At 41.4% G+C, this 27825-nt stretch overlaps 4 protein-coding genes across 12 annotated transcripts; 1 reads left to right on the top strand and 3 right to left on the bottom strand.

Annotated features, from left to right (window-relative positions):
• Nucleotides 1-2078: 2078 nt before the first annotated feature.
• LOC106638690 (alpha-galactosidase MYORG) lies at nt 2079-13116 on the bottom strand. 4 transcript variants are annotated; one of them, XM_014351999.2, is made up of 9 exons: nt 12878-13116; nt 9936-10159; nt 9527-9748; nt 9315-9394; nt 7349-7560; nt 6479-6609; nt 5702-5914; nt 5210-5320; nt 2079-5112 (listed from the first exon to the last, which is right to left on the bottom strand). In XM_014351999.2, the coding sequence occupies exons 1-9, from the start codon at nt 12929-12931 to the stop codon at nt 3102-3104; spliced, it is 3258 nt and encodes a 1085-aa protein (XP_014207485.2). In that variant the 5' UTR covers nt 12932-13116; the 3' UTR covers nt 2079-3101. The 4 variants fall into 4 exon arrangements, with proteins under 4 accessions (XP_014207485.2, XP_014207484.2, XP_014207486.2 ...); XM_014351998.2 differs by having other exon boundaries at nt 9936-10174; nt 12878-13115; XM_014352000.2 differs by having other exon boundaries at nt 9936-10174; nt 12827-12881.
• A 2588-nt stretch (nt 13117-15704) lies between these two features.
• Snx27 (sorting nexin 27) lies at nt 15705-21876 on the bottom strand. Of its 3 annotated transcripts, XM_089591894.1 has the most exons (8): nt 21713-21876; nt 21299-21658; nt 18150-18287; nt 17849-18073; nt 17444-17754; nt 17127-17365; nt 16746-17027; nt 15705-16662 (listed from the first exon to the last, which is right to left on the bottom strand). In XM_089591894.1, exons 2-8 carry the CDS (start codon nt 21619-21621, stop codon nt 16594-16596), a joined length of 1587 nt encoding a protein of 528 aa, XP_089448020.1. In that variant the 5' UTR covers nt 21622-21658; nt 21713-21876; the 3' UTR covers nt 15705-16593. The 3 variants fall into 3 exon arrangements, with proteins under 3 accessions (XP_089448020.1, XP_089448021.1, XP_014207376.2); XM_089591895.1 differs by having other exon boundaries at nt 17849-18077; nt 18145-18287; nt 21299-21876; XM_014351890.3 differs by having other exon boundaries at nt 21299-21876.
• Nucleotides 21877-22805: 929 nt separating this feature from the next.
• Nucleotides 22806-26808, top strand: Cog1 (conserved oligomeric Golgi complex subunit 1). Of its 4 annotated transcripts, none has more exons than XM_089591891.1 (9): nt 22806-23104; nt 23183-23350; nt 23439-23712; nt 23836-24037; nt 24116-24532; nt 24622-25528; nt 25608-25887; nt 25979-26197; nt 26612-26808. In XM_089591891.1, the coding sequence occupies exons 1-9, from the start codon at nt 22959-22961 to the stop codon at nt 26729-26731; spliced, it is 2733 nt and encodes a 910-aa protein (XP_089448017.1). In that variant the 5' UTR covers nt 22806-22958; the 3' UTR covers nt 26732-26808. The 4 variants fall into 4 exon arrangements, with proteins under 4 accessions (XP_089448017.1, XP_014207402.2, XP_014207400.2 ...); XM_014351916.2 differs by having other exon boundaries at nt 23430-23712; nt 26615-26808; XM_014351914.2 differs by having other exon boundaries at nt 23430-23712.
• An 81-nt stretch (nt 26809-26889) lies between these two features.
• LOC106638598 (uncharacterized) lies at nt 26890-27694 on the bottom strand. Its single transcript, XM_014351854.2, has 4 exons — nt 27536-27694; nt 27261-27454; nt 27090-27197; nt 26890-27025 (listed from the first exon to the last, which is right to left on the bottom strand). The coding sequence occupies exons 1-4, from the start codon at nt 27692-27694 to the stop codon at nt 26890-26892; spliced, it is 597 nt and encodes a 198-aa protein (XP_014207340.2).
• Nucleotides 27695-27825: the final 131 nt, after the last annotated feature.

Raw genomic sequence — 27825 nt, 5'->3', positions numbered from 1 at the left:
GAAACATTAGAAATAATGAACGAAACGATATACTTCAAACATAAGTTTTTACAGAAACGAATTATTTGCGATTGATAATTATATAGTTGTACGTGTAGTTAAAGTCATCATGATCATCATCGGTTTCCTTAATTCGCGAATAATCAAGCTTTTTATAAACCATACATTTTATTAGAACTGTGTGTGGTGAAGCTGGACGAGTAAGTGGAAGCAAAATAAAAGAGAGTGAAATTGATCGCAAGTTATTAAAGCGTTGAAAGGACGATGTGCCGAAGTTTATTCTTGCGTATTTATATTTGTATTCATTTTTATTATTTACCAAACTTAACTCGAATCGCGATCGACCAGCTATTTATCATAGTCATCGTTAAAAGTAATACAAATTTTGGAATCACGAATCATGTATAACAAAATAACGTATTAATATTAGTATAGATAAGATTAATAAAGCACATCTCCTTTTTTATTATTTGTGATTTCAATAGTGCGCGAATGAGTGAATCGTAAGGAAAAGAGGGGGTATTACTTTGCAATCAATGAAATCAATACGTGAAAGAATATTTAATTGAATATGCAATTAGTATATGTATTACAGTATGGTGCGAAATTACAAATGAGCTTTAATGTGCAAGGAGGAGAAAATTTTCAAAATCGCATTATCGAGAAGGGTTATGGCGAAAAAAAGTACGAAAGAACGGGATAGATGAAAATGAAAAGAAAACAAAAAAATAATAAAAAATAAAGAAAAAATATTTAAAAATTATAAAAAAAAGAAAAAAAAATTGAATGAGAAAGAATGTAATGGTGAAAGTTGAAAGGTTTCTTACTTATAGTAGAGCGAGAGGAAATGAGGTTATGAGCACCCGCACTAAGCCCCGAATATCGCGATGCAAGCCGGGGATGGGAACGCAATTCAAGAATTCATCTTAATATTATGATTACTGTTAAATATATATAAAAATAAAAAAGACATAAGTTATAAATAACGGCAAAATAATCGAATTTGCGCAAAGTTAGCGGCAAATTCGTACCTGTCGATAGAAGAGAGGCCCCGTCCAAGGGGTGTCTCTTCTATTCTTTTTTTTTCAGCTTCAACCCTCTTCTAAAGCATCGATTGACGATTACCGATTGTCGTTCATTTGTCATCGTTAATTGTTGTACGTCTACATCGATGAAATAAGTAATATACACAATATACATTAATTCAAGTCATTATTAGCTTTGTGAACGAGCTCTGTGTCTTTTTTTTTGTTTTGTTTGTATTACTCGTTGCGACCAATGTTTTCCAACTTGTTATTGCCGTCGTTGAGATTAGGATAATTATATGATTTAGCGCTTGAAAATAAAAAATACTCGATGATAAAAGGAAATCGAAGAGGTTCAATTCGAAATTCTAGTCAGCAGTATAATTTTAAGCCCAGCAGCACCAGCATAATACATGCATAAATATATACATTTATTAGAGTTGTATCTGATTTTATGTACATGTATACGTCTTGTACTTGATTGTTCGATCGCCCAAGTTTACGAGAACGAAAAATAAATGAATCGATTATTATGCTTCTTGTGAGTCCAAAACAAAGCTCCTACCGCTACTTTTAGTAAAAATAAAGAAAAAGCAAAAAAAAAAAAAAAAAAAAAATCGTACGAATATAATTACACACATACTTATACATATAAAGCTTGGTCAGTCGAGTAAACGCTAAATTTTCATCGCCTTTAGTTCTCATTCCTCGAAGCGCACCGCCGCATCGCGTTATCGAGAAATAACGAATTCTGTGGAGTGTTCATGGTGCTATGATTATTATAGAAGTAATAATGTTATGCTACATGATTAAATTAATATAATATGTAATAAATATAAACTACATCTTAGTTGGAGAGGCTTGATGTTTTTTGTCTATTCCTACGAGAAATTGTTTTTCTTTCCCTCGTCCTTCTAAATTTTATTTAAACACTATCGATGTTTCATCCTCGTGCACGTTGTCTTCTTTGATGCTGTGCATGTCTGATTGTTGTGCACCTTTGTATCTTTGTTGTATAAACACATTGGAAAATGACACGAAAAAATTCAAGGCTTTAAATTATCAATCGGTATTTTATTATTTAATTTTATGAGTCATATAAAATATATAATACTAATAACGGCTGGGTCACAAAATTTTAGTGAACCATATAATACTTTTTGTTCGAGCGAATTTTTTTTTTTAGTACAAATAAAGAGAATATATATAATAATATACAAGTAAATGTTATTTCTTACCCAATACATAACACAATAAATTTACTTAAAAAATATTACGGGGCTATACAACGTACTATTATATTTATTTGGCTATAATTCAAATCTTTGATAATAGGGACAGGGTTCGACAGTTACTATGAGTCTACAGCTCATATAGTATTATGACTACTTGCCGACTTGCGACAGCGATTGTTTACCACGTTCTGACGTGCAGGCTCTCGTTGACAAATAGTAATTTTAATATTTCTTTCACGACGGAAAATTGCATGAATCCTAAATATTCCTTAAGTTTAACCATAAAAATTGATGTAATTTTCGAGTTTCAGACTATACATATAACCTACAAACTGTCGAGATAATACACACACCGAAATAAATTTAATGAAGGAACTTGAAAAGTATTAATTGTAACGTGCTTAAAAACTATTGTGTGGTAATTATTCAATGCAATACATTTATATAACCCTGCATCACTTAATGTAGGTTAGGTTCTTAGATTCGGCAGTCATAAATCTGTGGAAAAACGCTCTACCAAATTCCTGCAGTACTAACATTGAATTACTACGCAATTAGTCGATTTATCGTAAAAATCTCTATAGACTGGATAAAACTGTAATATATATACATAGGTTAAATAAACGTACACGTATATATATTTACACAAAAATCATATACCGACAGTGCACAATATGGAATTATTCCTAAAATGCAAAGAACGTCAAGTTGATGCGGAATGTACTTAAAATATAATTTAAAAAAAAAAAAAAAAAAACATAAATAAAAGAAGATGTTCACCGGGTTGGGATGACTCCCTTCTTTGGTCGTGTATGTATGAAAAATACTTGTATACAACGGTCTAAAACCTCATGTCGTCGGGCATCTTGACGAAGTAGGCGACCTTGTCCTCGGCGACGCGGTAGTTGTGTATCCAGCGCGAGCCCTTGCGCAGGCTCTTGTCGATGCCGTCCTTCCAGACACCAGCGGGCAGGTAAACCTCGCGCTGCCGACTACCCGAGTGGAGGATCGGAGCCACTATGAGCTCCTCACCGACCGAGAACTCGTCTACCACCAGATGGCAGGCCGGATCGGCCGGATCGAGCATCCACAGCGGCCGGATGATGGGCAGGCCCGTGTCCAACGTTATGTTGGCGTACTTTTTCAGTAGCGGCGTGACAGTCTTCTGGCGCAACGTCGTCAGGCTCTTGGCGATCTCGAGGACGCTCTCGTCGGCGTACTTGCTCGGCAGGTGGGTGAACCGGATGACCGGCAAAAAAGTCGCCAATTGCAGCCAACGCACGTAAAGCTCCCTATCCGGCAGGCTGAGCTGCACGTCCCCGTCCGCGACAGCATCGCCGTCCACGTCCCCCCCGGTCTGCTGCCGTTGCGAGCCCGTTGTATCGGGCAGGAGTCCAAGGTCACCCCCCACCGCGCCCGGCATGACGAACGGATAGCCGGCCACGCCGTAGCTCAGCACGGTCGGTATCACGGTCTTGATGGCCTTCCAGGAGCTCGGGAAAGCCGGCAGACTGACAAAGACCGGCGCCCGGGGCCGAGCTATCGCCCCCGAGACCCCGACGAGGGGCACCGCGGCCCCCAGCAACGCCTCCACCAGCTGGCTCTTGTAATCGTCGGGATTCGCCAGGGGGCGCTCGCACCGGTAGTGGTGGGGCATGTCGTGAGCCGTGCCCAGATCGAGGTAGAACGCGTCGACGTGGTAACGCTCGGCGAGGGCCTCGAGCCGGGCGCGGAGCCACGCCAAGCTCCGGTCGTTGGTGACGTCGAGGACCCCGGCCACGCTACCCGCGCCCCTCGAACGCGTGAGGGCCGGGATCCGGGACTCGCTGCCTCGCTCGCCGATCAACAGACCCGCTGCCACGGCCTCCCGGAAGTTCACCGACTCGGTCGAGATGAACGGCTGCAGGCCGAAGACGATCCGAAAGCCACGCCGGTGCATCACGTCTATCGTCTCGCGCATCGTGCGGAAGCGCTCCTCGTCGAGGACAAAGTCCCCGGCGCTCGGCTGCCACTGTTCGCCGAGGAGCACGTGGCCCTGGCGCAGGAAGCCCAGGGCAATCACGTCCTCGGTGTAGTTGTAGACGTCGGCCTCGCTCGTCGGGGATATCTGCCAGACGGGCTCGCTCAGCAGGGCGTGGACCGCAGCCAGCTCGTCGGGCTTGAGGCCGTCCCAGAGGAACTTCTCGGCCATCGAGGCGTGGAGGCTGCGCATGTTGTCCGCCGCGCAGATCGTGTAGTTCAACTGGGGTAGCTCGGTGCGGTGGTTTATGTAGGCAAAGTCGTCGTGCCTCGCGCTCAGGCACAGCTCGACGTCGTCGTCGTCGTCGTCGTCGTTGGCCCGTTGTTGGCCGTCGCGCTCGTTTCGCCGGGCACCGGTGCCGATCGAGACGTAGAGAGGTGTCTCGGGGTCGACGCTTATGGTGACGCCCTTCGAGTTGAGAAAGTAGCGCTTGAGGACATTGCCGAATGGGTGCCGACGCACATCGCCGGTTATGAAGGGCGCGGCGGGTTCGAGGCGGCCCTGCTCGAGGGGGTAGGCCAGGCCGCGGATCTGGCCGGCTCCGTACCAGTGGCCGCGCCGGGGCGACCAGTCGAAGCAGTCGCGTGGCTGGAGCCCGGCCCCGAGGGCCTGCCAGGTCACGTGGTAGCAGTAGGCGGCATCGCGTCGCGTGTGGCCGAGGTAGAGGCGCGAGTGCCCGAGCCACTCGAGGCAGTACTTGTCGGGGCGCTGGTGCTCGGACAGGCAGGAAAAGACGCCAGCCCCGCTCGGGATGTCGACACCCAGTCGGGCGGAGAGGATCTCCAGGCCGTGGCTGTTGTACACGTGCATCAGCCGCTCGTTCTTGTTGAACCTGTGACAATTTTTCTCATGATATACACTTGTGTGATATATTGTATATTATAAACGTGAATACACACACATATATATATTTTCAATGGCCCACAAACCTGAATTTGTCAAAGTAGGCCCGTTGCAGCACGTGCTGGGTGTAGTAGACGTGGGCGAACCCGACGAGGAATATAATGCAGAGGAAGAGAAACCCAACGAAAAGCCGAAGCCTGCACGGAATGTTATTAATACACATGGCACAGTTAAATTGGAGTTTTATTTATAATGCCTAAAAGAGCTGGTGTTCCAAACGAAAATTTCAAATGGAGAAGGTGGGCTCGCGGTCCAAGAATAAAACCTTAACGTGTCAAGAATCGAATTATCGATTGAAATTGATTTTTATTCGTCAACTAAGGACTCATGGTTCGACATGTATCTATCGTAGTCGCGGCAACGTAAACGGGACAAGTTACCCTTACACAATGATTGGAAAAAAAAAAACGAAATAAAAAATAAAAATATTCACGGTAAATAATAAGTAGAGACAAATACTGTTAGTTATAAGGTGTACGTTTAGAAATAATCCAAGACGATGGATGTGAGAGCTGTACCTGTAATCCGCGTTCTCGTGCTTGTTGCTGCGCAGAACTTGCGGTATGGTCCACTGGAGCTTCTCCTTGAGCAAGCTGCTTATGCTGTTGACGCTGGTTATGGTCGAATTGGTGCTGTGCGCGTTGTTGGGAAAATCCATGTGCCGTTGGTGGTGGTCGTTGTTACTTCGCGAGCCCGGCTGTCTCGAGTGGTGGGCTAACTGCAGCGGTACCCTGATATTCCCAAAGTAAGTAGTTATTGAAAAATATAACTGTATACACCCATAGATGATATAATTGTAAAAAAGCCGATCATAGCCACTTAAACTCAATACACGTGGCGATCTCGATGCTCCCATGATAATAAAAGCTATCGGGAATTACCTCTGCAGAGGCATCGCACTGACCACATCGTATCTCGGTATCATCCCGAACAGCTGGCACCTAGGTATAACCGTATGAGCTTTGACAAGAGTTCAAGCTGTATACACGAACGCAATAAATATTGGAGTACCGCGAGTTTGGAGAAAACCGTCGACACACGGCGCAACCGAGCTCTCGACCCTGACTGCAGAGCTACAGCTTCTCGTCTCTGCGCGCTATCGGTGAGTCTCGGGTGATTTACGCTAGTTCGAAATCTCGTGCACATGTGTCCCGGTCGCGTGTATAAGAGCTTTATTTTTATCTCTCCCCGTTTCGCGAGCGACCGAGAGATGTTGTCTTTTATTTCTCGCTTTCTCTTTTAATTTTCTTTTATAATGTATACACATGCAGGTATAGCAGATGCGTCTCTCTTACTTGGTTGCTTCCTCCTCGTTCTCCTCGTCTTCGGTCTCCGAAGCCAAGGTGCTCCCATTGAGGGTCGAGCCGCTGTTGCTGAACGTCGCGCTGCTTTCGCTCCCGCGTCTACGGAATTTCGGCGAGCCGTTCTGCAAGTTTTTTAACTACATAAATTGGATCTTAAAAAAAAAAAAAAGAATAAAAAAGAATAAAAAAGTTGTACAATTTTATCAATGCCCGATTTTCGCGTCTGCTGTATCAGCAGTTTTCTAGCTTCGATGATCGTCGACGACTTGCGAAATGATATACACACTAGAGTTGATGTTTGTTTGATGTGTAAGATCTTATCTGACAAACGTGTCACGTGTATCGTTCAATTATATATAATAGTATGACATTGACCCGTTGGGTTTTGCGCGATGTCTTATCGGCTGTTTAGACAATAAACGCAGTAGTGATTTCTCCTCTTGGTTAAAAAAAAAAATAAAATAAAATGTACTCTAAAACGATGATGTACATCGATCTGTTTTACGCAAATTTGTTGTTTTTTTTTCGTCTAGACAATTTAAATTTAAAAAACAGAAAAAAATATGCGCGTCTGCTCGGCGCGTAAACCTATGTGTATACATCAGCCGAGATAAATTTGTCCATGCACTCCGATAAGACGATAATAAACCTACATTCTTGTTCAAACTTTGGGCAAATTAGCATACGCTTTGTAATCGGTTTGTGCGCTCACTGTATACCACAATTGTTTTCCTTTCGCTTTATTAAAGTAACGCAAGCTTTTAGATTGTGCGTGTACAAGTGAGATTTATACGTTTATTGAGGGAAGTAATTAAAAAATAGAGTCCTATGCGATTAAATGTTAATTTTATTTGCATTTACCTTCTCGTTGCTTTGGATTTGAACTCCCTCCATTTGATCGAGCTTAGATGGCATGGATAAACTTAATCTTCTGTTACGACTGATCCGAGGTACCTCGTGGTGATGGCGGTGGTGACGATGATGATGGTTCTTGTTATCGTTTTCCTTTGCCTTGACGATTTTTACGCCTTTCATTGATAGATCATTGTAATCCAACAGCTCGACGCTATCATCTTCTCAATGAAAGTATCAATAGTTTAGTACGATATGAATACGCATGACTTTGTGAAGAAAAAAAAATTTTTTTTTTTTGGACTTTTAACTCGTATTGATTTCAATGAAAATTTGCATCACATTTACAAGTCGATTGGAGAACATGTTATTGCGATTAGATATTTTTGATGGAATGTATTGTTCCAATATTTAAAAAAATCAAATATGTACGTCGAAAAAAGTCGCCAGTCAACTGTAGCATCGGAAAATCGATCGATGTTTTAAATAACCTCTGTCTCTCACTTCAATCGCGTTTAGAAAGGTAGTAAAAAAAAAAAAAAGAAAAAATCCAGACAAATTAATAATCACCAAAAGGTCCGAAATGTCCGACAATTGCGATTGCTCGACGAGCGACGACAGCCAATCCACGACCGATGGCTCTTCTAGCTCCGAATCAAAAAGCTCCCAGGAGAAGATATCGTTCATCCAAGTGAACCGCGCCCCAGACGATTCGACAACAACTGGTTCGAGTCGGTCCGAAGCGGACCCCCTACTGCTCGTAAGAAACGCCTTTTTTACACCTAACGAAAGTATACTTTTCACGAGACGTTTCGATCGCAGTACAGATGCGTGTTCAACGCCGACGAGGAGGGGAAAAGCAGCGACAGCACAGGAGCGCTCCACCAGGAGGAGGAGGAGGAGAAGGTCGAAACGCCGCTGAAAAGCTGCTCCTGCTCGGGATCGTGCGTCTCGGTAGGGGCGGAAGAAGGCCCCGAGGGAGGAAAGATCGAGTACACCCTGGCGATCGTGAAACCCGAGGCGACTCGGCACCGGGACGCCATCGAGGGCCTCATCGTGGACCAGGGGTTCTCCGTGTGCGACAGGAGGTGGCTGCACCTGACTCGGGAGCAAGTCGGCGAGTTTTACGCGGACGGTAACGAGAGTTTGCTGGCCCACATGAGCTCGGGGCCGCTCTTGGTGCTCGTGATCGGCAAGCGCGACGCCATCAGGGAGTGGAAGTCCCTCATGGGGCCCAGGAAAGTGCGTTTCCTCTCTTGTTTGGGTGGAAAATGTTTTGCTCCGATGAGCACACCGATTTCATATTTCCCGACCCTGAGGAAGGTCCGGGACGCCAAGGCTTGCTTTCCCGACTGCATCCGCGCAAAGTTCGGAAGCGACGACGATGACGATGCGAAAAACGTCGTCCACGGGAGCGCCGATTCCAAAAGCGCCGAGAGGGAAATACACTATTTCTTTCCCGATTGTAAGATGCAATATGTGTACAAATGAGGAAAAAAAACAAAAGTGAGAATTTTCTTATCGACAAGTACATTGACAGTCGTCATCGAGCCGGTGGGGGATTTCGACGAGGCTTTTGACGAATACCCGTGGGACGCGCTTAACGACGCATTAAGCGAGGGATTGATCATGGTACTGATCATATACATGTATACACAAGTGATATTGAGCGTAAGGCGCGTCGTAAATGACGGTGACGGCATTGAGCGATGTATAAGTAGTATATATCCGTAGGGTGTATATGTGTATGTGTTCCAGTGCTGCGACAACAAGCCCGAGGATCCTGTTTCCTGGCTGGGGTGCTGGCTATTGGAGAACGGCACGAAAAAAGGACCAAAGTGCCTCCTGCGAGTGTGCGAATAACTATACATTATCCCGGACATGCACGCAATGAGGGTTTATATCAATCAAATGGGATCGGTATGTACAAAATCGAATGCGTGTAAGTATATATGGCTTACGTTGCGAATCCAACCTGTTCGATTGATGCTCGGCAACGCAAGGGGCCTCCTCCGGTGGGCGAACTTTCGCTGAACCAGCGGCGTCGATTTGTACCTGCACACACACAAAATACTTGAGCAATAAATCCTCGTCCCCCCTCAACCCACACTTACAAATCCGCGTATTTACGGTAGCCAAAGAATAATACCTAACCACGTACATGTACGTATAATGTGAAATGCCTACCTAGAGTAGACGAGCTGCTCAATGAGGGAGACGAGGGAGTTGTCGGTGTTGTTTGTCGAGCTCGGGCCACCACCAGCAGCGGCAACAACATCGGTCTCCCGAGTCCTGTCCGCGAAGCCCCTCGGCTCTTGATGGCTCGAGCCGCCGTGCCCGTCTTCAAAGCGGGAGAGCTCGATTGAAACATCCGGAGACATTCCGGGCCCGGCATCTGTCGGAGACGCGCTGCGGAGAACATTCGTTATCTTCGGTCGCTCTTTTTTTTTTTTTTTTTTTTTTTTCATATTTTGGGGGTTGGGAACAAAAATTACACTTTTGCTGGGGGGGCCAAAAAAAAAAAAAATACAATAGCCAGAGTGCGTTGTTGTATATATAGGCATGTAATAATGTGCGTCCAGCATGGTACACGTACCTGTCGAGTCGGGCGGGTAGAGGTTGCGCAGGCGACGAGCCGGCCAGTTGGCTGGAGAGTGCCGGCTTGTACCAGGGCCAGGGCGTCCTGCAGCCGGTCGTTGGCGAGGACGGTTGCTCCGGCAGCGTCCCCACGGAGCAGTAGTGCCTGCCTGCCAAGTTGGTCGGCTCGACGTTGGCGAGTTCCACGTCCCATGGGTTGACTATCGACAGCAGCGTGGTCTTCTGCCGATTGTGGGGCTGCTGGTTATTATTATTTTCTTTTTTTTGCATTTCCGCGGAAAGAATAGATTTTTAGGTCATATGTGTGCAGCTACGGTGGTTTTACTTGCAAGCGGTTTTCAAAACCTGTGTTTTTTGCCGTCCCACGGGAAAAAAAGGGTTAGCGACGTTTTTGACGGATAATTAGATGAAGATGAATAAAGGCGATGGAAATTAATTTGAAAAAAATGCAAGGTATACGAATTTTGGAAAAATTATGCCGGGAGGGCCACGGTTACGCCTTTTTTGCCGAGTAAAGTCGGTACGAGCTCCGCCTTGGATTCAAAGATTTTAAAAAAGCGCAAGTGCATCAAAAAAATGGGAGTTTTTACGTACATAGTTTTTGTCGACTGTATAATGCGACACTGACCAAACTCGCGCTTTTTTCTTGGGACGGCAGTATTGATAAGATGCAATTAATAAAACTAAAGGACTGAGATGGGGGAGGTATCCTATTTTTCAGTCTTTACAAGCACATCAGGTAAATGTATACCCTCAACCGCATCGGTGTCATTCAAATAGCAAGTTTAAAAATCGTTTTGTCGGAAGAGGGGCCTTGGGAGCTGTAAAATTTACGCGTTCACATTAGAAACATGAAAAACGATCTAGCAGGTGCAAGTGTAAATTATTACGTATACATAACGACACTATAGCCATTATACAATGGCAAAAGAGCCGGTGCGCCGAAGGAGAGCAAACAACACCAGCGGGATAAGTACAGTGACGTAAGTACATCGCGCACGATACGCATGATCGATGAGCTCGAAAAATCAACGAGCGCCTTTTAAGCCATCGTCATCGTAGCGATAAACTCAAATCTCAACCGTATACGTGCATTGTGATGTTTACCCCGCGCACTAGAGTACTTAACGATACGCGTGCGATTCAAACACAATTTTCATGACTCACTTTTTTTTTTGCCCGTAATCTCGTCTGGTTATTAATTACATCACCGACCGAAAGCTCGAGCTCTGCTTTTAATTGTTCCACTTGAGCATAATACGCGCTCGATAAAATATAATTATCTATGCCGCACAATAATGTGTCGCATTGCGTGTGTATACGTAATCTTGAGGTTGTCACGTTCGAATTATCGAATTACATCGCACGCAGGTTTGAAAAAAAAAAAGAAAAAAAAATCTTTGCCAAACACCGTCATGTGACTTTGTTCTCTCGCTCTCCCGTCACGTGCTCCTTTTAGCTAGAAACTGGAATTTTTATTACATAATCAAACATCCACGAGCGTTCAATTTGTCAATTATGACAATTATCGTGCATTTTTATCTTTTTTTTTTTGTTTTTTTTTTTAATTTTCGTCTCTGAGGAGAGTCACGTGGGTGCTGATAAGTTTGGGCGCGTACACACCACACCTGCCCCCGATACGCTCTTACTCTTGGTTCTCTAACTTGTAAGTGATCAAACTTTTTTTCCAACTATAATCCCTCCAACAGTTTTGATCCATCTAAAGTCACAAGTGGCTCATTTTCCGCTTTTTTCCGTTATCATTTTAGCGAATCGAATCTCATAAAAAAATTGACTTGAGCTGCGAATGAAAATGAAAAATATAAGGAAATAATCCAACAATATACATATCAAACGTCACCATCACCTTCGATCATCATGTACAAACGAAAAAATAATATCAGCGAGATGTACAGATAATCTCCTGATCTTGATGATTGATCTACCGATTTTACTTATCGATACCACCTACTTAATTACAAGCGTACGCTTACAGAACAATACAGTGTACGTATTATACATATACATGTACAAAAGTGTGCGAAAAAGGTGTAAGACACACGCAAGATGTGGTTACACACCTGTGCCATAATGATGCTAAGATGGATTGACGTAACATCGCGGTCACATACATTGTTATTAGGCATATAATATGCGATCGGCCGTGGGTTAGAGAAGTACTCGAGCGAGATCCTCTCCGATTTCCGTCACGAAAGAATCCTGCGGCATTTTATGTGTGTATTTTGTGTTCATCGTTATCGTTATTACTCTGAAAAAACAATTTTTTTCTTTCCCACTCGTGAACGCGCAAAAAATCCACGCTTAGTGCGCTATTCGCGCTGCTCTCAGCTTTTACGTTACCGATCGCACGGGTGTAGCACAGGTAGTTATATACTAAGCGTGCATTAAAAATAAAATAACAACCGCACCGACGTTTCTTAGAAATCTCCGCTTCACATCTACGATATAACTTGTGTAATTTAGGGTGCACACAGTTACCGATCGTCCAAGCGCATAAACGCCCACACTCATCTCGATTTTCATTCTGGACCATACGAGTGAAAATCATACACCATAATATATGGTACATAATTACAATGTTGTCGATCGAATAATAATTTAAAAGTAACCAGAGTTTGATTTTACCAAAGATCGAGCGACGCGCTTAAGATGATCGATTTGGATCAATTTTTCATATACGTGCACTGTTTATTATATAAATGCACGTCGCAGCTAATAAAAGTATCTCGGTCTCGATGCGTAGATAAGTTTTCGATCGGTCAACGCAAAAGTTATGCAACAACAAGAGCAAGCAACAAACAACGTAGCATTAGGTACTTATCAACGATATAAAAATGAACAATAAAATAATTGTTGTTTTTTCCGTACGAGGATTCGGGTGCCGCCGATACCGATCATGGGACACAGAGTCACACGCACCTTTTTAGGGCCGGTTCCAGCGGTGAGCTTGCGCTTCTTCTTCCTGATGTCCATGGCTCCCTCGGCTAACTAGCACTGGACTAATATCTGCTCGCTGTACTCGGCGAGCAAGTATATACGCAAGTTTAGTGGTCCTATCGGCGCGCAAAGAGCCCAGAGTATCGGCAAACGGTCGCAGCTCGCGCCGCCTTGGCCGCTGCGCTGGCGATGACGCCTCGCTCTCCGGCTACATTGTACCGCCGCCCCGCCGATCTCTCGCTCCCCGAGCCAAGTGTATTAATACCTACTTACCGCGCACCCTTGGATGATGCACGTACACGCGTGGATTATTAGGCGTACTACCTTTGGCTACGCTAATCGACCCCCACCAACACGCGAGATCTGCTTTGTTGTTTTAATCTTTCGCCGCTTTTATTTCATCCGCGTATAAAAGTTTGCACCTTGAGCCTATAACTGCGCATACAAATTTACTTTGGACGACTCGAGGTGTACGTGCATTGGGAAACTCTTCATCGGAAAATTCAAGCTGACACGGCTCAAATATATTGGTTTTACCTCTTTGGGAGTGAAACACAATTTTGTGTATAGGTATTTTGTTGAAACCGAGCGAGATCTGCGCGGTGTGTGTGTGTGAGTATAATACTTCCGAGAAGAAGAAAAAAAAAAAAAAAAAAAAGAACCGACAGATTAATCATATTTGACTTATCGGTCGTTGCTCAATTGGAAACTTTTGTTCAATAAATGGCAATTGTACGTGGAACGAATAATATAAACTGCAGCGTTTACAGATAAAAGAATGTTTTGTTTTGCGAAAATTGTACTTTCGAACGAATCTTTCAATCGTGCGCTCATCCCAAAATGTTATTTTTAAGCGGTGTATGTTGTAAATCGATTTTTATCATTAAGAGTGCGTGGATGGCATTGCGGAGAAAAATGGTATTTGAAATAAGTAAAAAACATTTTTTTTCTTCCAATTTTTGATATAATTTGTACATTATACAATTGTGTTCGTTGAGGGTTGTTTTTGTCACTTTGTTGTGTCACGTCAATTTATTACCGTTGCAATCTATTTTTAATTTTTTTTTTTTTTTTTTTTCAAAATAAAGCGTTCAATTGACTTCTCAGGGAAAAACTTATTTATATCATCGACGTCTATGAGTAACTTCCTCTCGGAACGCCTATTTTGTGTAAATCAGTAGTTTGAAAATTTTTTTTTTTTCAAACCTCGGTGGTGAAAGGAGTTTTTTCCCTTCGATAACCAAACACCAAAATTGAACCCAATCGGATGAAAATTACTTGAGTTACTTGATTACGTGCATACAGTCGATTACCTACGTAATGCAAAGTACTTGGATCATCCTCATTTGTTTGTTTCAAATAAAATGAATCGTATTTGGTTACACTGTTTGCTCCAGGAAAACAAGTCGTACCTAAAAACTAAAATTTGATGTTGGAATTGAAGTAAAAAAAAAATGAGTACACAGTATGCTTAGTATTTCTTTCATTATTTATTTGAGGATAATACGAGCTCTTACTATTGCGATAGACTTAAATGTGTAACATATTGTGAAAGGAAAGTAAACGGCTATTACTCTCGTGTAACTTAATTTTGTCACTATTTACGTTTATCCATTCAAAACACTCTATACGTACAACAACGAGTGTTTTGAATCGTTACAAGTGTAAATACTTGAAATATAGTTTTTTCAACAATATCCATAAAAATGTCATTTCTCTAATTGTTCATCGCATAAAGATCAAAATAATGTAAACTTTATAAACAAATTTATATAATATGTGTGTCGAAATAAATAAAATAACAGTATTTATGATTATGCAATCACGACCGTAACAAAGATACCAGATAATAACAAGAAGCGAGGGACTTAAAAAATAGTATCAGTAATATATATATTTATATATTTGAATTCATCATGACGTAAATTAATCCATATTTTTTTTAAATCTTATTTTCAAGGCAGCTGAATTTAACTTACTTTTTTTGCACAAAAAATCGTCAAGTAAAGTGGAAATAGCAATTACTTGATAGAGAGGCAAAGTATTTGGGTGCATAATAAATATAAGCCCGAGAGAATCAGCGGGTGAACTATACAGCACATACCACTTCTAACAATTTGTCATGCTTTGAGTGGTATGCTACGACACATGCGTTATTGTTGTTGTCATTATTACCTTACTACGTTACGTTTATTCTCTAAAATCCAGCTCTTTTTTTTTATCTTTTTGCGTTTTAAATCGTAATTTTTGCGACGCCTCGCTCCTAACACACGTGTCTAACATTAATACAACATTATTACTACATTTTCGCACTCTCCATTTTCCTATATAATTACTTTTTTATAAAGTTTAAAAATGTCAACGATAATCGTATATATGCTCTTGTACTTGAACATGTGTATGCCCGGAGAATTTCAATATTTGTTTCGTTCAAATAATAATAATAATAATACTAATAATAATAATAATAATAATGATAATAATATTTAATAATATTACCATTACCTCTACTTTCACTTTGTAAATAAAAATTTCAGCAAATAGATTCAGCATTACTTATTTGTACGAGATTCGTTCATTTGTTAAAAGTAAGTGCATTCTCACTTAAATAACAGATCAAAAGATTAATTAGCTTACAAATTAATTTTCGTTCATCCGATAAATTTTTTTTAATATTTACAAGATCGATAAATGCATCGTTTGACATGTACGTAACTTTAATCCTAAAATTTTCAAAGCTTACTTATATTTAGAAAACGAGCAAAGTTAAGATTCTTTACTGCATGCATTTCATCAATTTCCGTTTTTTTTTTCATATAATTTGAAATTGCACGGTAAAGATGAGTATTCGCTCTTGACAGAAACAAGGTGTATTTTATACTTTTTGCACCGCTCAAATTTTTACAGTTCTCAATGCCATTCATTTGAATAATTTATCATAACTTCACGCACAAATTAAAATAATATGAGGAATACTTTTAAAGACTCGACAGCCATTCAACCATAAAGTAACAAAATAACTTTTTAAGCTCTTTATGGCACAATTTGTGATAGTTGATTATTTTTTTGAAATCGATTAACCAAAGAGTTTAAAACGATCCCGAAAATCTTCATTATAGTTGAATAGCAGAGCATTAGTGACTTATATGAAACGCATTAATACTTGTTTGTAATATAGATACAACATTATGTTCTTAGAGTTGGAATTTTTTTTCAAATAGATCACCAAGATTTTTAGGCTAGCAAAAAGGCGATTACACGAGATATAATTATAAAAACTAGGCCAGATCACTAGGCAAATATATTAGTATAAAAACGTTCAATAAATTCATTTCACTGATAAAAAATATGATTACAGCAAAAAAAGTTGTTGCAATACCGGGTATAAACTAAAACGCGTTTTAAATACGTTTGATAAAAAATTAAAATTCATTACATTATGTGTACTTTTCGCTATTAACACTAAAAATAATAGCATACACTAATCGATAATAGTTTTAGCATATTGCCTTGCGTAGGGGACGGCTTTTACAGTCTGTACTCATAATCATTGAATGATCATTGCAAAAAAGAAAGTACATTTTCTTTTTAAATTATCGATTAACGTACGTTACAAATTTTCACTTAAACTAAGGATTATTGATGATTCGATGATTCTTCGTGAAACGCCAGAAACATAATTAATTACGAGTTTTCTGTCATTCTCCTGGATCTTCCCATTTTGATTCTTCAGCTATTCTGTCGAAGCAATCCGAAAGGAACATGTACTAAAAAAAGAATATCATAGAATTCCCCGTGATAATAATTTTTCACAACAAAATCAAACGAAAAAAGATCAGCGCAAACTCACGTAGGGAGTGAAAACTTTCAACCAGCGCGGAGGACGATTGTCGGTGCGCGTGTATTGGAAGCAAAAGGCCATGCCTTCGTCGTCGATTTCCCATCTAGTTATGGTGCTCCACTGAAACTCCACCACCTGTGACTCGAGCGTTCCGTCTTCCTTGGCTGCGTGTAGCTTGAAAGACGACATGCCCACCGCCGCAACAACGTGTCCCTCCTTCCTCGAGTCGCAAGGGCAGTGTGGAAACACAATGTCGCCGTAACCACTGAGCTCTCGGGCCAACTTGAGGTACTGAATCAACAGTTGACAAAAAAAGATAAATTAACGAAAACATGGCTGATGGTAAGGAAAAAAAAAAAAAAAAAAAAAAAATACGACTATTCTGTCTACCTCGTGCTTTCTCGATGCGTCCTGCAGAGCCTTTAGTTGGTACAGCCTCTCGCCGGCTGTGATGTGTCCCCGATTGACCTCGTCGACGGTTTGCCAAAATATCCAGGTGAGCGCCTGCTCGCTCAGCGGCCTCGAAATATTAAAGAGCCAGCGCCGAATGCACAGACAGGTAGCACTGGCAGTCGAGTAGTTTTGAATGTACAACGTGTGCGGGTGCTCGTGAGATTGCAACTTCCTCTCTGTGGGTGTAAGACAAGAGGGACGTGATATTTTGATACGAAAATTGTACGAGACATACGAATAGTAACAATAATCACCAAAATTGTACTCGACGATCTCAAAGAGGTAAAAGTACTTGGAGGTCTCAGCGTCTACGCCGACGCGACAGCAGACAGCCTCGTATACGTCCTTGGCGGTGGCAGCTTTGGGTACGGTGACGGTGACGACCTCGCGGTCGGGTAAAAGCACCTTGAGATCGACCGCGGGTCCTTGATCGCCGTCCTCTTCGAGGCGATCCGTGAGGAACTCCTGCATCGCGTCGCTCTCGGCTATCACCCTGACCGCGCACACCTTTTCCAAATACTGCTCCAGGCCCCGGCGTCTCGCGTCCAACTGCTGCTCGCTCAGCCTTAATTGTTTTTATTTTTCATCATTACGTTAGCCAATTGTCGTACATGTATAGGTACGTGCAGTATGCGAACAAACACATGTCGGGGGCTTACTGAAAGGGCCATTTGCCGGGCAGTTTGGGGAAGTTGAAGCCGATGAACTCCTTTTTGAGGGCCGCGTGGAGGGCCGCGAATTCACGGTAACGCCGGGAGCACAGGTGCCGGCCGGCCATGTGGACGTTGAAGACCACGTAGCGCTCCTGCTTGCGCTCCCGCACGTGGTAGTCCGGCACGCTGATGGGCAGCGAGCGCTTCTCGCTGTAGTCCACCGATGCGTAGCTGAATTCATCGTGTCACAACGGTATTTATTATCATACAGTGGGTTTATGGATTCGAATGAATTTGATGTACGCACCTCAGATCTTCGCAGGGTTCCAGTCTTTCCGCCTCCTGCGGCGTCACGGAGATCACAGTCAGAGTCAGCACGTCGCCGCCGGACTTGATGAGGTCCACGACTTGCTTGTGCGTTGCGCCTTCGACGTTCACGTTGTTCCTGCAAACGAAAGGAATAGGTATTACCTTCTCATGAGGGATACCCGAACTTTCAATTCAATTGAATTCGTATTGGGGCATTGTCCGAAAACAAGCGATATGCGAGCCTTGTATACTGTATCCGGCTGATTGGTGATAAAACTGGAAAGTCCAATTAAGCGCAAATTCCTTTGTCAAGCTGTACACGAGAGCTGCGAGCGTTGGCCTCTTTGTTTAGCGTCAAATAAGTCGATCAGGAATGCATTTTGTACAACTTGCAATGAAATTACTCAAGTGCATAATATACACACTTGTTTATCATCATGATGCTCGTTAATGTTTGTACTCTTTACACGGGCACGATGGAAAAAAAAAGCTGCAGTCGTTTAAGACCTTGACTCGCGCGCACGTGCAAAAATCAGTGACCGAGCTATATGTGCAATATATCGGCTCATTCATGCCGTCTAATCTTAATTTGTAATAATACCTATGTCTGAGATGTGTGGAAAATACATGATAGTTTGTCTTGTCCAGCCGAAGCCCTACCTATGAACCAAAACCTAGGAATCTTTGACAACGAAGCTGTACGTATATATATATTACGTTATATAGTTGGCATTGACTTATCGGAGGCTTAAAATTGTTTCCTTGTTTGATTTTTTTTTTTTTTTTTTCGACGAACAAGCATAGGCATTTTTAACCGATTTACGAGAGCTCGAGCAGATTCTTTTTTCCTTTATATGTGGAAGACGAGCGTTTGACAGTGACGCAGAGAAAACACAAAATGAGTACTTGATTTCTTGTCAAAACTCTTTTATTGAACCTACAAGTACGCGATAGAGAGAAAGAGAAAGAAAAATCTGTTTCAGAGAACTAACTGAGCGAATAAGTATAAGCACCAAAGCACCTAACACGTGTTTGCGTCTTATCGATCTTCCTTGACCGTCAACTGCACCGCGGTGCTTTGTATATATGTACATGTCTATTTATGTATACCTATATCGATATTTAGCTATATTGATTTTGTAATAAGTCGGAGAAAGCTTAATAAAAAAAAAAAATAAAAACCTACATGGATACCTTCCTCATACTTATACAAGTGGGAAATCACAGATTTTTTTTTTTAAATCTACGATGTTTGTTTTTTCGCTGCCGATTTTTCGGTAATTTTTATTTCCGTGATCCGAGAAATGGAAATTCTGTTTGGATTATTATTTCGAGTTTTTAATACCCACTTGAGCGTATTCGTCTCTTGTATATATTGTGAAATTTGTATATATACATATATATATATAATATATAGCTAACCGTTAGGCCACACACGTGACAGTTGGGTAATTCTGACTTGCCAAGTAAATGTATTCCCGTACAGTTTGGACTCAATCTGCTCTCTGTTGATGCAACAATTGGTAAAATAAACAAAAAAAAATTCGCATAACTAATGATTGCAAGTGCACGCAAGCTTTGAACAATAAAAATCAGAAAATAATCAGGGAAAACACGATACGCTATTGTATAACACGCGCAAACATAACTGTTTCATAAACTAATTCGATAAAGTTTTATTGTGCGCTTCTGGGTGTGAGAAATTCAGAGGCATCAAGAGTCGTGGTGATTCAGCTTTTATCTGGCAAAACGATGATTCGAGTTTCAAGCGCGACTTGCAACGTTTATTGTTTTAACGTTAATAGTAACTAACTCGATAAATTCTCTCAAAGTCGACATGCAGAGAATTTTTTTTTTTTTTTTTTTTTTTCACATACTATATTAATACGGGTACTTAAATAGAGAACAGCCAATTCGGTGAATTATCGTTGAAATCACTTTGTCTCATCATCAAGCTATTAGAGACTAATGGTAATTCAGATCCGTATGGGCATCTCAGCCGGTGGTTAATTATTTTCCGGATACTCAATTAGTAACGAGAATCTGCTTTGTCATTATTCAACACTGCATATATTTTACAATGTGATGAACGCACAAGCTTTCCACCGACAATCGCGAAGGCACTCATTTTCGCAAAATCGTTCTACCGATTTATTTTTCATTTTCCCGATTTTTCCAAAATGAAATTCAAATGTATGATCATACTTGATAAACGCGCGGAAAACTTAGCTTCCGTCCCTTGTTTTGTAGCGAAGTGCAACAAAGATCTGTTCACGATAGATACAGTACAAATAAAAAAAAAAAAATCAGCGCCGCAAGTCGAGCTTGGTATTTTTTTGGTTTTTCGTTTCGGGCAACGACAACCAGCTGTACGTACTTTACCGTTATTCATCAACGTTCAACGATCGATCGGTAAATAACCCACGAATTTTTCGATCCATTCCGTCAATTTGCACACACCAGAGACTCGCACGAAATAAGTCTCTCTCTTAAAAGGGCAGGTTCAACTCGCGGGATGAATATTCATATCCCGTATACTACACGCATACAGAGAGAGAGAGAGAGAGTAAGTCTGAATTCGCGCTCCCCTTTGTATTCTTCTCCTTAATTGCCGTCCCGGAGCAAAATAGAATAGCCAGCGAAATAAAGGAAGAAAGAAAAATATATATACTTAAGAAAGGAGAGAGCTCGAGAGAGAAGGGGCACACATATACTTGTTAGTCACCAGCAAGGGAGCGCGCGCGCAAAAGAGGGCGGACGGAGGAGGAGGTTGTACATCAACGTAAGAATCACGAAGACCAGGAGCCAACATCAGACATATTATCAGCTTGCTGCAGCTGTATACACCTATAGAGGATGCAAATTGATAAGTATAAGAGAGAGAGAGTTTCGTCCTGCAACTTGTTATATTGAAAAATGAATGGAATGCATCGGACGGCACTCGTAACTATTTTACATACATGCGTGAATATATGGGTATACAGGCTTGCTCCGAAATAGTAATGCAATAATTCTCTGCACTGACAGCTAAGGTGTGCTCGAGTATATGTATAAATATACGGGTACACAACATATTTATGCAATATGTATATAATACAAAGGGTGTCGCGGTGGGTGGTGATGATATATTATAATTACGACACTTACACCTCGAGGATTCGGTCGCCCTTGCGTACCCCGGCCTTTTCGGCGGCCCCGTGCGGCAGGACCGCGCTCACGTGCTGCAGGGGAGCGTACAGCTCGCCGTTGATGCTGCGCAGCTGGCCGCCCTCGCTCACCTGGCCGCGCACGTTGAACCCGAAACCGGTTTCGCTCTTGTAGATGGTCACGCACCGCGGCCCCTGCGACTGTGCCTGATGATGGTGATGATGCGCCTGATGCTGCTGAGCAGGAGGACCACCCAGCCTGTTGTTGTTGTTGTTGTTGTTGTTCCCGGCGTTGCCGACCATCGCGGTCACCGTTGCGTTCATCGCCCGCACTTAATGCCCACACACTGCGGCACTTGAGCTTTTTATTGTTACAACTCTGCCGCCACTATTAGTCCTGGTATAACTTAAGTACCTGCGGTGGCTGCCACCTTCCACGCACGCTCTCTCTGCAGATTGGCCGTTGTCGCGGCCTGCAGCTGTAGCTGATACAGGAGCGCGAACAGGAGCAGCCAGCCGCCGGAGAGACTCCCCCGCACAGCTACCTATATATTATAGGTATATGTAACACTCCTATTGGTAGATCTTATGAATTGCCCACCTTATGTATATTATACTCTCTTATGTATACCTACACTGTAGTTGTTGTTGGTGGTGGTGGCCCTATGCTATTTTACCTCATGCCAAAGGGCATCCGGAGGCCTGTCCCAAGTGCAGCCTCTTCGACGAAGACGACAACAGGTGATGTACACAAAAAAACAAACACCGTTCGCGAACACTGCCCGTAACACTATATACAAGGTGTATATTGTGTATTATACTTGACAAAAGTAAGTACCCGTGTGTGAGCTCCGAAAGAGCAGAGGTTTATTTTTTTTCGCGCACTACACGCAACAACTCTGCAGACTCTGTCTGCACTCTCTGCAGTTGATTTGCAGCAAACAGCAATGGCAAACTACTGTTGTACTTATATATGTTGTACCTACATATGTACACATAAATAGTCGATGTTATCTTTTGGACGCCCCTTTGCTTCCTTGAGATAGTTGAGATGAAAGTTTTGAGAGCACGCGGAGTATAGGTGACCTGCAGCATCACCAATATCACCATCGTAGCACATAATACATTCACGTTCATATACCTATGTCATAAATTATAATGATTATCATAAGCAAACTAATATAATGCAGCAATCAAATTATTTTTTACTTTAGTTAATATTTGATTATTACCTGCGCGCCTATATCCCCTTCTCTTTATTCATCATTTTTGAAGCAAGAGAAAAAACAGCTAATGGCAAATTTAGCACATATTGCAAATTTGCGTATTTTTTACTGTTTGCTAGTCCGCAAAAGTGATTATGTTGACGTGAAAAGAGTATGCTTAGAAAAGATTAGATAATTACGACTAACTGAACCCTGCAGGCCTGCAATCACCCTTTCCTTTCTACCCATGTATATGGCGTGTAGTATATCTACTTATATTCATGTAATAGCAGTCGACGTCATAGTTGCTGTGTGTTGTGTCGAGTATAACCTGTCAAACTCAATTTCTAAACACCCGCTTATACACAATAATGTGTCAAATGTCAAACGAAGTAAAATAAATAGGAAATAAATAATTTTGAACTTTAAAGTACTCAACGAGGCTGTTCATTAAAAATGTCTTTCGACTATAAAATCACGGACGTAGATCTTGATGTAAAGAAGTTGTTTGAGAATCACACCATCAAAGAAATTGAATTAATTCTTAAACAAGTTCAACAAGAATTAGACAGGAAAAAAATAGAATTACGAACGCTGGTTGGGTAATAGAAATCTTCAAATGACTTCATCAACATCCTCTATTTTTCAGACTGATTTCTCATCCTTTGTACTTTTTGTAGGGAAAGATATCGTGACCTGATCGAAGCTGCGGATACGATTTCAGAGATGCAACATACTTCAGAAGAAATTGTTACAAAAATCGTGAATGTTCAGGAAAAGTTTTCCGATTTGCACCAACAATATCTTATAGGATTTAATATGGATGCTCAGCAAAGAAGTATCCCCAAGTATGTTTTTACTATTTCTTTTTCTTTTTAATGATCCTATCTTTTGCAACAAGTACATCATGTCTATAAATTCTTTCAGAGAAACAAGCGACATCTCTGATTCTGTAGTTATGCAAATAAAAATTTTAATGGATATTCCAGAGCAAATTTGGTCAGCCATCGATGACAAAAACTTTTTACTTGCAACGCAATTATTTTTATTGGCACAACATATTAACTATAGTTTGACGTTTGAAGTTGGGGATGATCTCCCAATCAAATATCCAATAGTCTCAAAGCAATGGAGCATTATTAATCAGTTCAAAAATTTAATAAATACTTTTTGTATCGAATCTTTGCAATCCATAGAACTTTCAACGGAGGTTAGCTCTTCACCTTTGTTTTCCTTTTTTGTTGGGTTTAAACATCAAATTTATAAGACCAGGTGTTTTTGTTTGTGTGTCGATTGATCTGTTACTTTTCTTATGTATGTATTTGCTTTTCAGACTGCTGCTAATAGTCTTGCAGCCTTATCACTGTTGGATGGATTAAATTCGTGTGAATTGTTGAATAAGTTGATATTTTTGAGAAAGCAGACAATCACATCACTGATTACTTCAGAAAGCAACTACAATGTCAAAAATAAAATCAAGCTGAGCTTAAGTATTTTAATGAAAACCATTCCGCTTATAAGTCACTGTTTTACAAGTAAGCATCCAGGCCAATAATTCATAATGGATACTGTGTTCATTATTGTACGGATAAATAGTTAATTACAATTTACAGAGTATGGAGATTTTCATAGTGGACTCGTTTCGCACCACATAGATGACATAAAGCAACAAGATGCTATTTTCCTCCTATGTCAGTTGGATTTAGATGAAGAATTAATGAACGAATTCTTACCTCTGACTACAAAAAGTTACAAACCTTTTAAGGAATACGACTTGGAAAAGATTCCAATAGACAGCATTCAAGAAAGTGTAAAGACTTTCTTTGACTGGATTAAACAAATTACTTTGACAGAAGTTAAAAAGTTACTTAATTTAATAACGTCAATCAAAGGAGTCTACAGTATCAGAGAAGAATGTCTGGCTGTGAGTGTTCCTGAAAATTGGGAACATGCATGGGAAACGTTTTCCTTACCTAGTAGTAATTTCTGGTTAGAGTTTTTTCAGCCGTTACTTACTGATAGAGTTAAAGGTAATTAAAATTTTTCTCACTAGTAAGTAATTTACAGTTATTAAAAGTAAAATTGAAAAAAAAAAAAAAAAAATTTTTTCTTCCAACAGATATTTTGAATGAAAAATTAAGTTTATGTTTCGATAATTTAAAAACAAACGCATCAAAGTTATTTGGCGAGGTAACATCTGACTCGTGTCGCTATGCAGAAAATGATTTAAGGTGGTACGTTTGGAAGGATGAACCGACAGATGTACCGCAAAATTTAATGAAAGGCGCCAATGCGGATGCCAAGCGACCCTTGTTAATGAAAGCAAGAGCTTTTTCTCCCAACCTACTAAAGTTGTGTGACAGCTTTGAAAGCGATCTCTCCGAATTCTTGTCCCACTTGAAGCAGTATCTTTACGAATTGGAACAACCGGTTAAACTAAAAAACGACTCACTTGCAGCTGATATCTATTTGACGACAAATAAATTTTGCGATCGCAACGAAATTCAAGAATATCTGCAAAAAACTGGCACGAAATGCATCGAGGATTTCATTGTCTGTTTGAAGCACGAATTTACAATTGATAACCCAAGAATTGGAAAGCAAAATGTTAATGCTATAGTGGCTGCGAGATTCCTTCAAGCTTTGCCAACTTTGTGCACTCACTTTAAAGAATGCTTTACCATGTCCAGATCGAGCAGTTTGACCTTGTCCAATGCCAAATGGCAAGAAATTTGCGACAAGCTCAAGCTCGAGAGCGCGGCCATGTGGTCCGTCTGGGCCAAGTGTTTTACGAAAAATATATCTCATCATCGAAACATTTGCTTAATCAAAGAAACAGACAACGAATTGCGTACTCACGTAGTCATAGCTGACTGGGAAAAAGTCATGATTGAGGAAGAAGCGGAAGAAGGCAAAAGAATAAAGTCGGAAATATTAGTACCGCACCAACCAGCTGTTCACCTGCAAAAGTTTTTGGCGTCAATTTGTCAAGACTTGAACAAAATCATTCCACATACGATGCCACGGTAGAGTTTTCTAGTTTCTCACTTGCATGATAAAAATGTTCCTAATGATGCTGAATTATTTTTTTCTTGTTTTTGCCAGGGCTATCTTGAATGAAATAATAAACAACATAGCGGTCGAGCTTTTGGATTACTATGACAAACTTTGCGTTAATCCAGGAATCCGTCAAAAGCAAGCGATGCAAATATTGTTTGATGTAAAATACTTGAGTTTACTGATGGTTCCTCGAGACAGCAAATTACTCGCTGAAAAATCAAATCAAGTTTGTAGCAGCATCACGTCAAAAATCGATCCATTCGATCTCGATGTCTTTTATCCATTTATAAATGCCAACGTAAAGAAAAGCGTGCAAAGAACATTGGTAGGAAGCAAATCTCGTCAAAAAAAAAAAAAAAAATACAGTAACTATAGCAAAGGAAAAAATGTATCAAATCATCATCTCGATGTTTCAGTTGATATTTGGAAGTCTAGTGCCGCACATGGAACAGCTGCATTCCGTGTTGGGCGCCAAAATGAGCGAGCACAGCGAAGGAGTAAAACTCGCCGTCAAAGATCCCCCAGGTGTGCTAGCCCTCTGCTCGGGTAGTCCTTGGTTTCCTCCTCTGGCCGTCACAGCACCAATTAAAAATCCGTCTGCTCCGCTTCCGGCACCGCTCTTGGAAAAATCTCAGGTATGCGAATCGAAGCGTTTCCATAAAGTAATTTCCGTTCTTCGACCTTGCTCTTTTACTTGTTAATTTTATCATTCACCTGTATAATAATTTATTTGATCTCCCCATTTATTCTGTCTCTCGGTGGACCGTGTATTCACTTCTACTTCTTCTTCCACGTTTGTAAGATTAAAAAAGACGTTTGAAAACAACTTTGGTAAGATACATCAGTAGAGTGTGTGTGTCGATTGCAGTTGACTTACACTAACTTTGAAATCATTCCGTGACTTTCATTCTATATGTTTTTATTTAATATTGTGATGGCATTAACCAATAACTCTAGTGCTAAAAGTAATGGTAGTATATTATTTGAAAACGTTTAGTTTCGCGCGGTTTTCGTTGGAGACTAAAACAAAATAATGTAACGATTTACAGCAGAGAAGGAAACAAACGGGCAAGGAACAGGCGAAAAGCGACTCGACCGGCTCGACGATCAAATCCGGAGCCGCGGCATTTTTCGGCGCCATGGGCAGCGACTGGTTCGGATCGAGCTAGTCCCGCGCTTCTCACTGGAATCTGCAACTTTGTACATAAATGTATCTTGTACATATGGATATTTTCTTATCGCACGAAGGGGAATAAATTAACAATTGCTGAAAAAACTTGGCAAACGTGTTGATTTAACTTAACGATCCTCGTTGGTAAAAACGATTTTACTTGGACTTGTAGCTATGGCTAATCAGATCGAGAATGCTGATGGGACATTCTTCTCGGTACCTCGAGCAACTCGAGGCACGCTCGGACTCTTCGATCTCAGGGTGCAAGGGTTCCTCGAGCGACGACGAAGGCCTGAAACGACAGAGCTTCCCTGTAACGCACTCCATTACTCAAACAACAATTTCAAGCAACTCACGTAAAAATTATGCGCACGATGTCGCCCACTAGGCCGCTTCGCTCGAACGGGAACCCGGCAGCTTCGCATATTGCACGTGAAAGGCAAGCTTTGCCGGGGTAACCGCTTCTGAAAACGTCATTTGAAAAAAGTGCTTAGTTCGCGATCGACAAAATCATCTTCGGTACCTACCTTTCGAGCTTGTTCCAAATGACATCGTAAACGAGGCGCCTGTCGACGCTACGTTTTTTGAACTGAGCGGTGGTGCTGTTCGCGGCGTTAGTCGACTCGTTGAAGCTCGGTAGGCCGTAATTCGCCTCGAAGTAAAACGAGAGCGAGACCGACTTGTCGGGTATGTCGATCGGTATGGCTATGGCAAAAAAAATCTAACCGATTTTTTGTGATTTAGTACGTGTAGGTAAGCCGATGGAGGAAGGATTTTTGGTTTATGTCAATTATTCACTTACGCCCATTCCACTTGCCGATGGAAAATCTAGCGATCTCATGTGCCGACTCACGATGTGCTTCAGACTCTTGGGCTCCGGTAGCTCTTGGCCTTTCAAAATCACTTGCCAAGACGAGAACAGCAAAAAAACAGGGAGCACTTTGAAAAATCTCTCTTGCATTTTCGGAAAACTTTAACAACGACAATTTCCAGCGATGAATAGGTACCAAGTGTTGTCGTTCAGAGCTGCGTGCACGGGCGAGACGTGAAAATCCGAGTCTCATTAGTTTTCATTATCACAATTTGTTTTAA

This window comes from Copidosoma floridanum, unplaced genomic scaffold, assembly GCF_036245765.1.
Source record: "Copidosoma floridanum isolate Cflo_tuat_1 unplaced genomic scaffold, Cflo_Japanese_pri ptg000014l, whole genome shotgun sequence".
Lineage (NCBI taxonomy): Eukaryota > Metazoa > Arthropoda > Insecta > Hymenoptera > Encyrtidae > Copidosoma > Copidosoma floridanum.
This window is presented reverse-complemented; position numbering and strand designations above follow the sequence as displayed.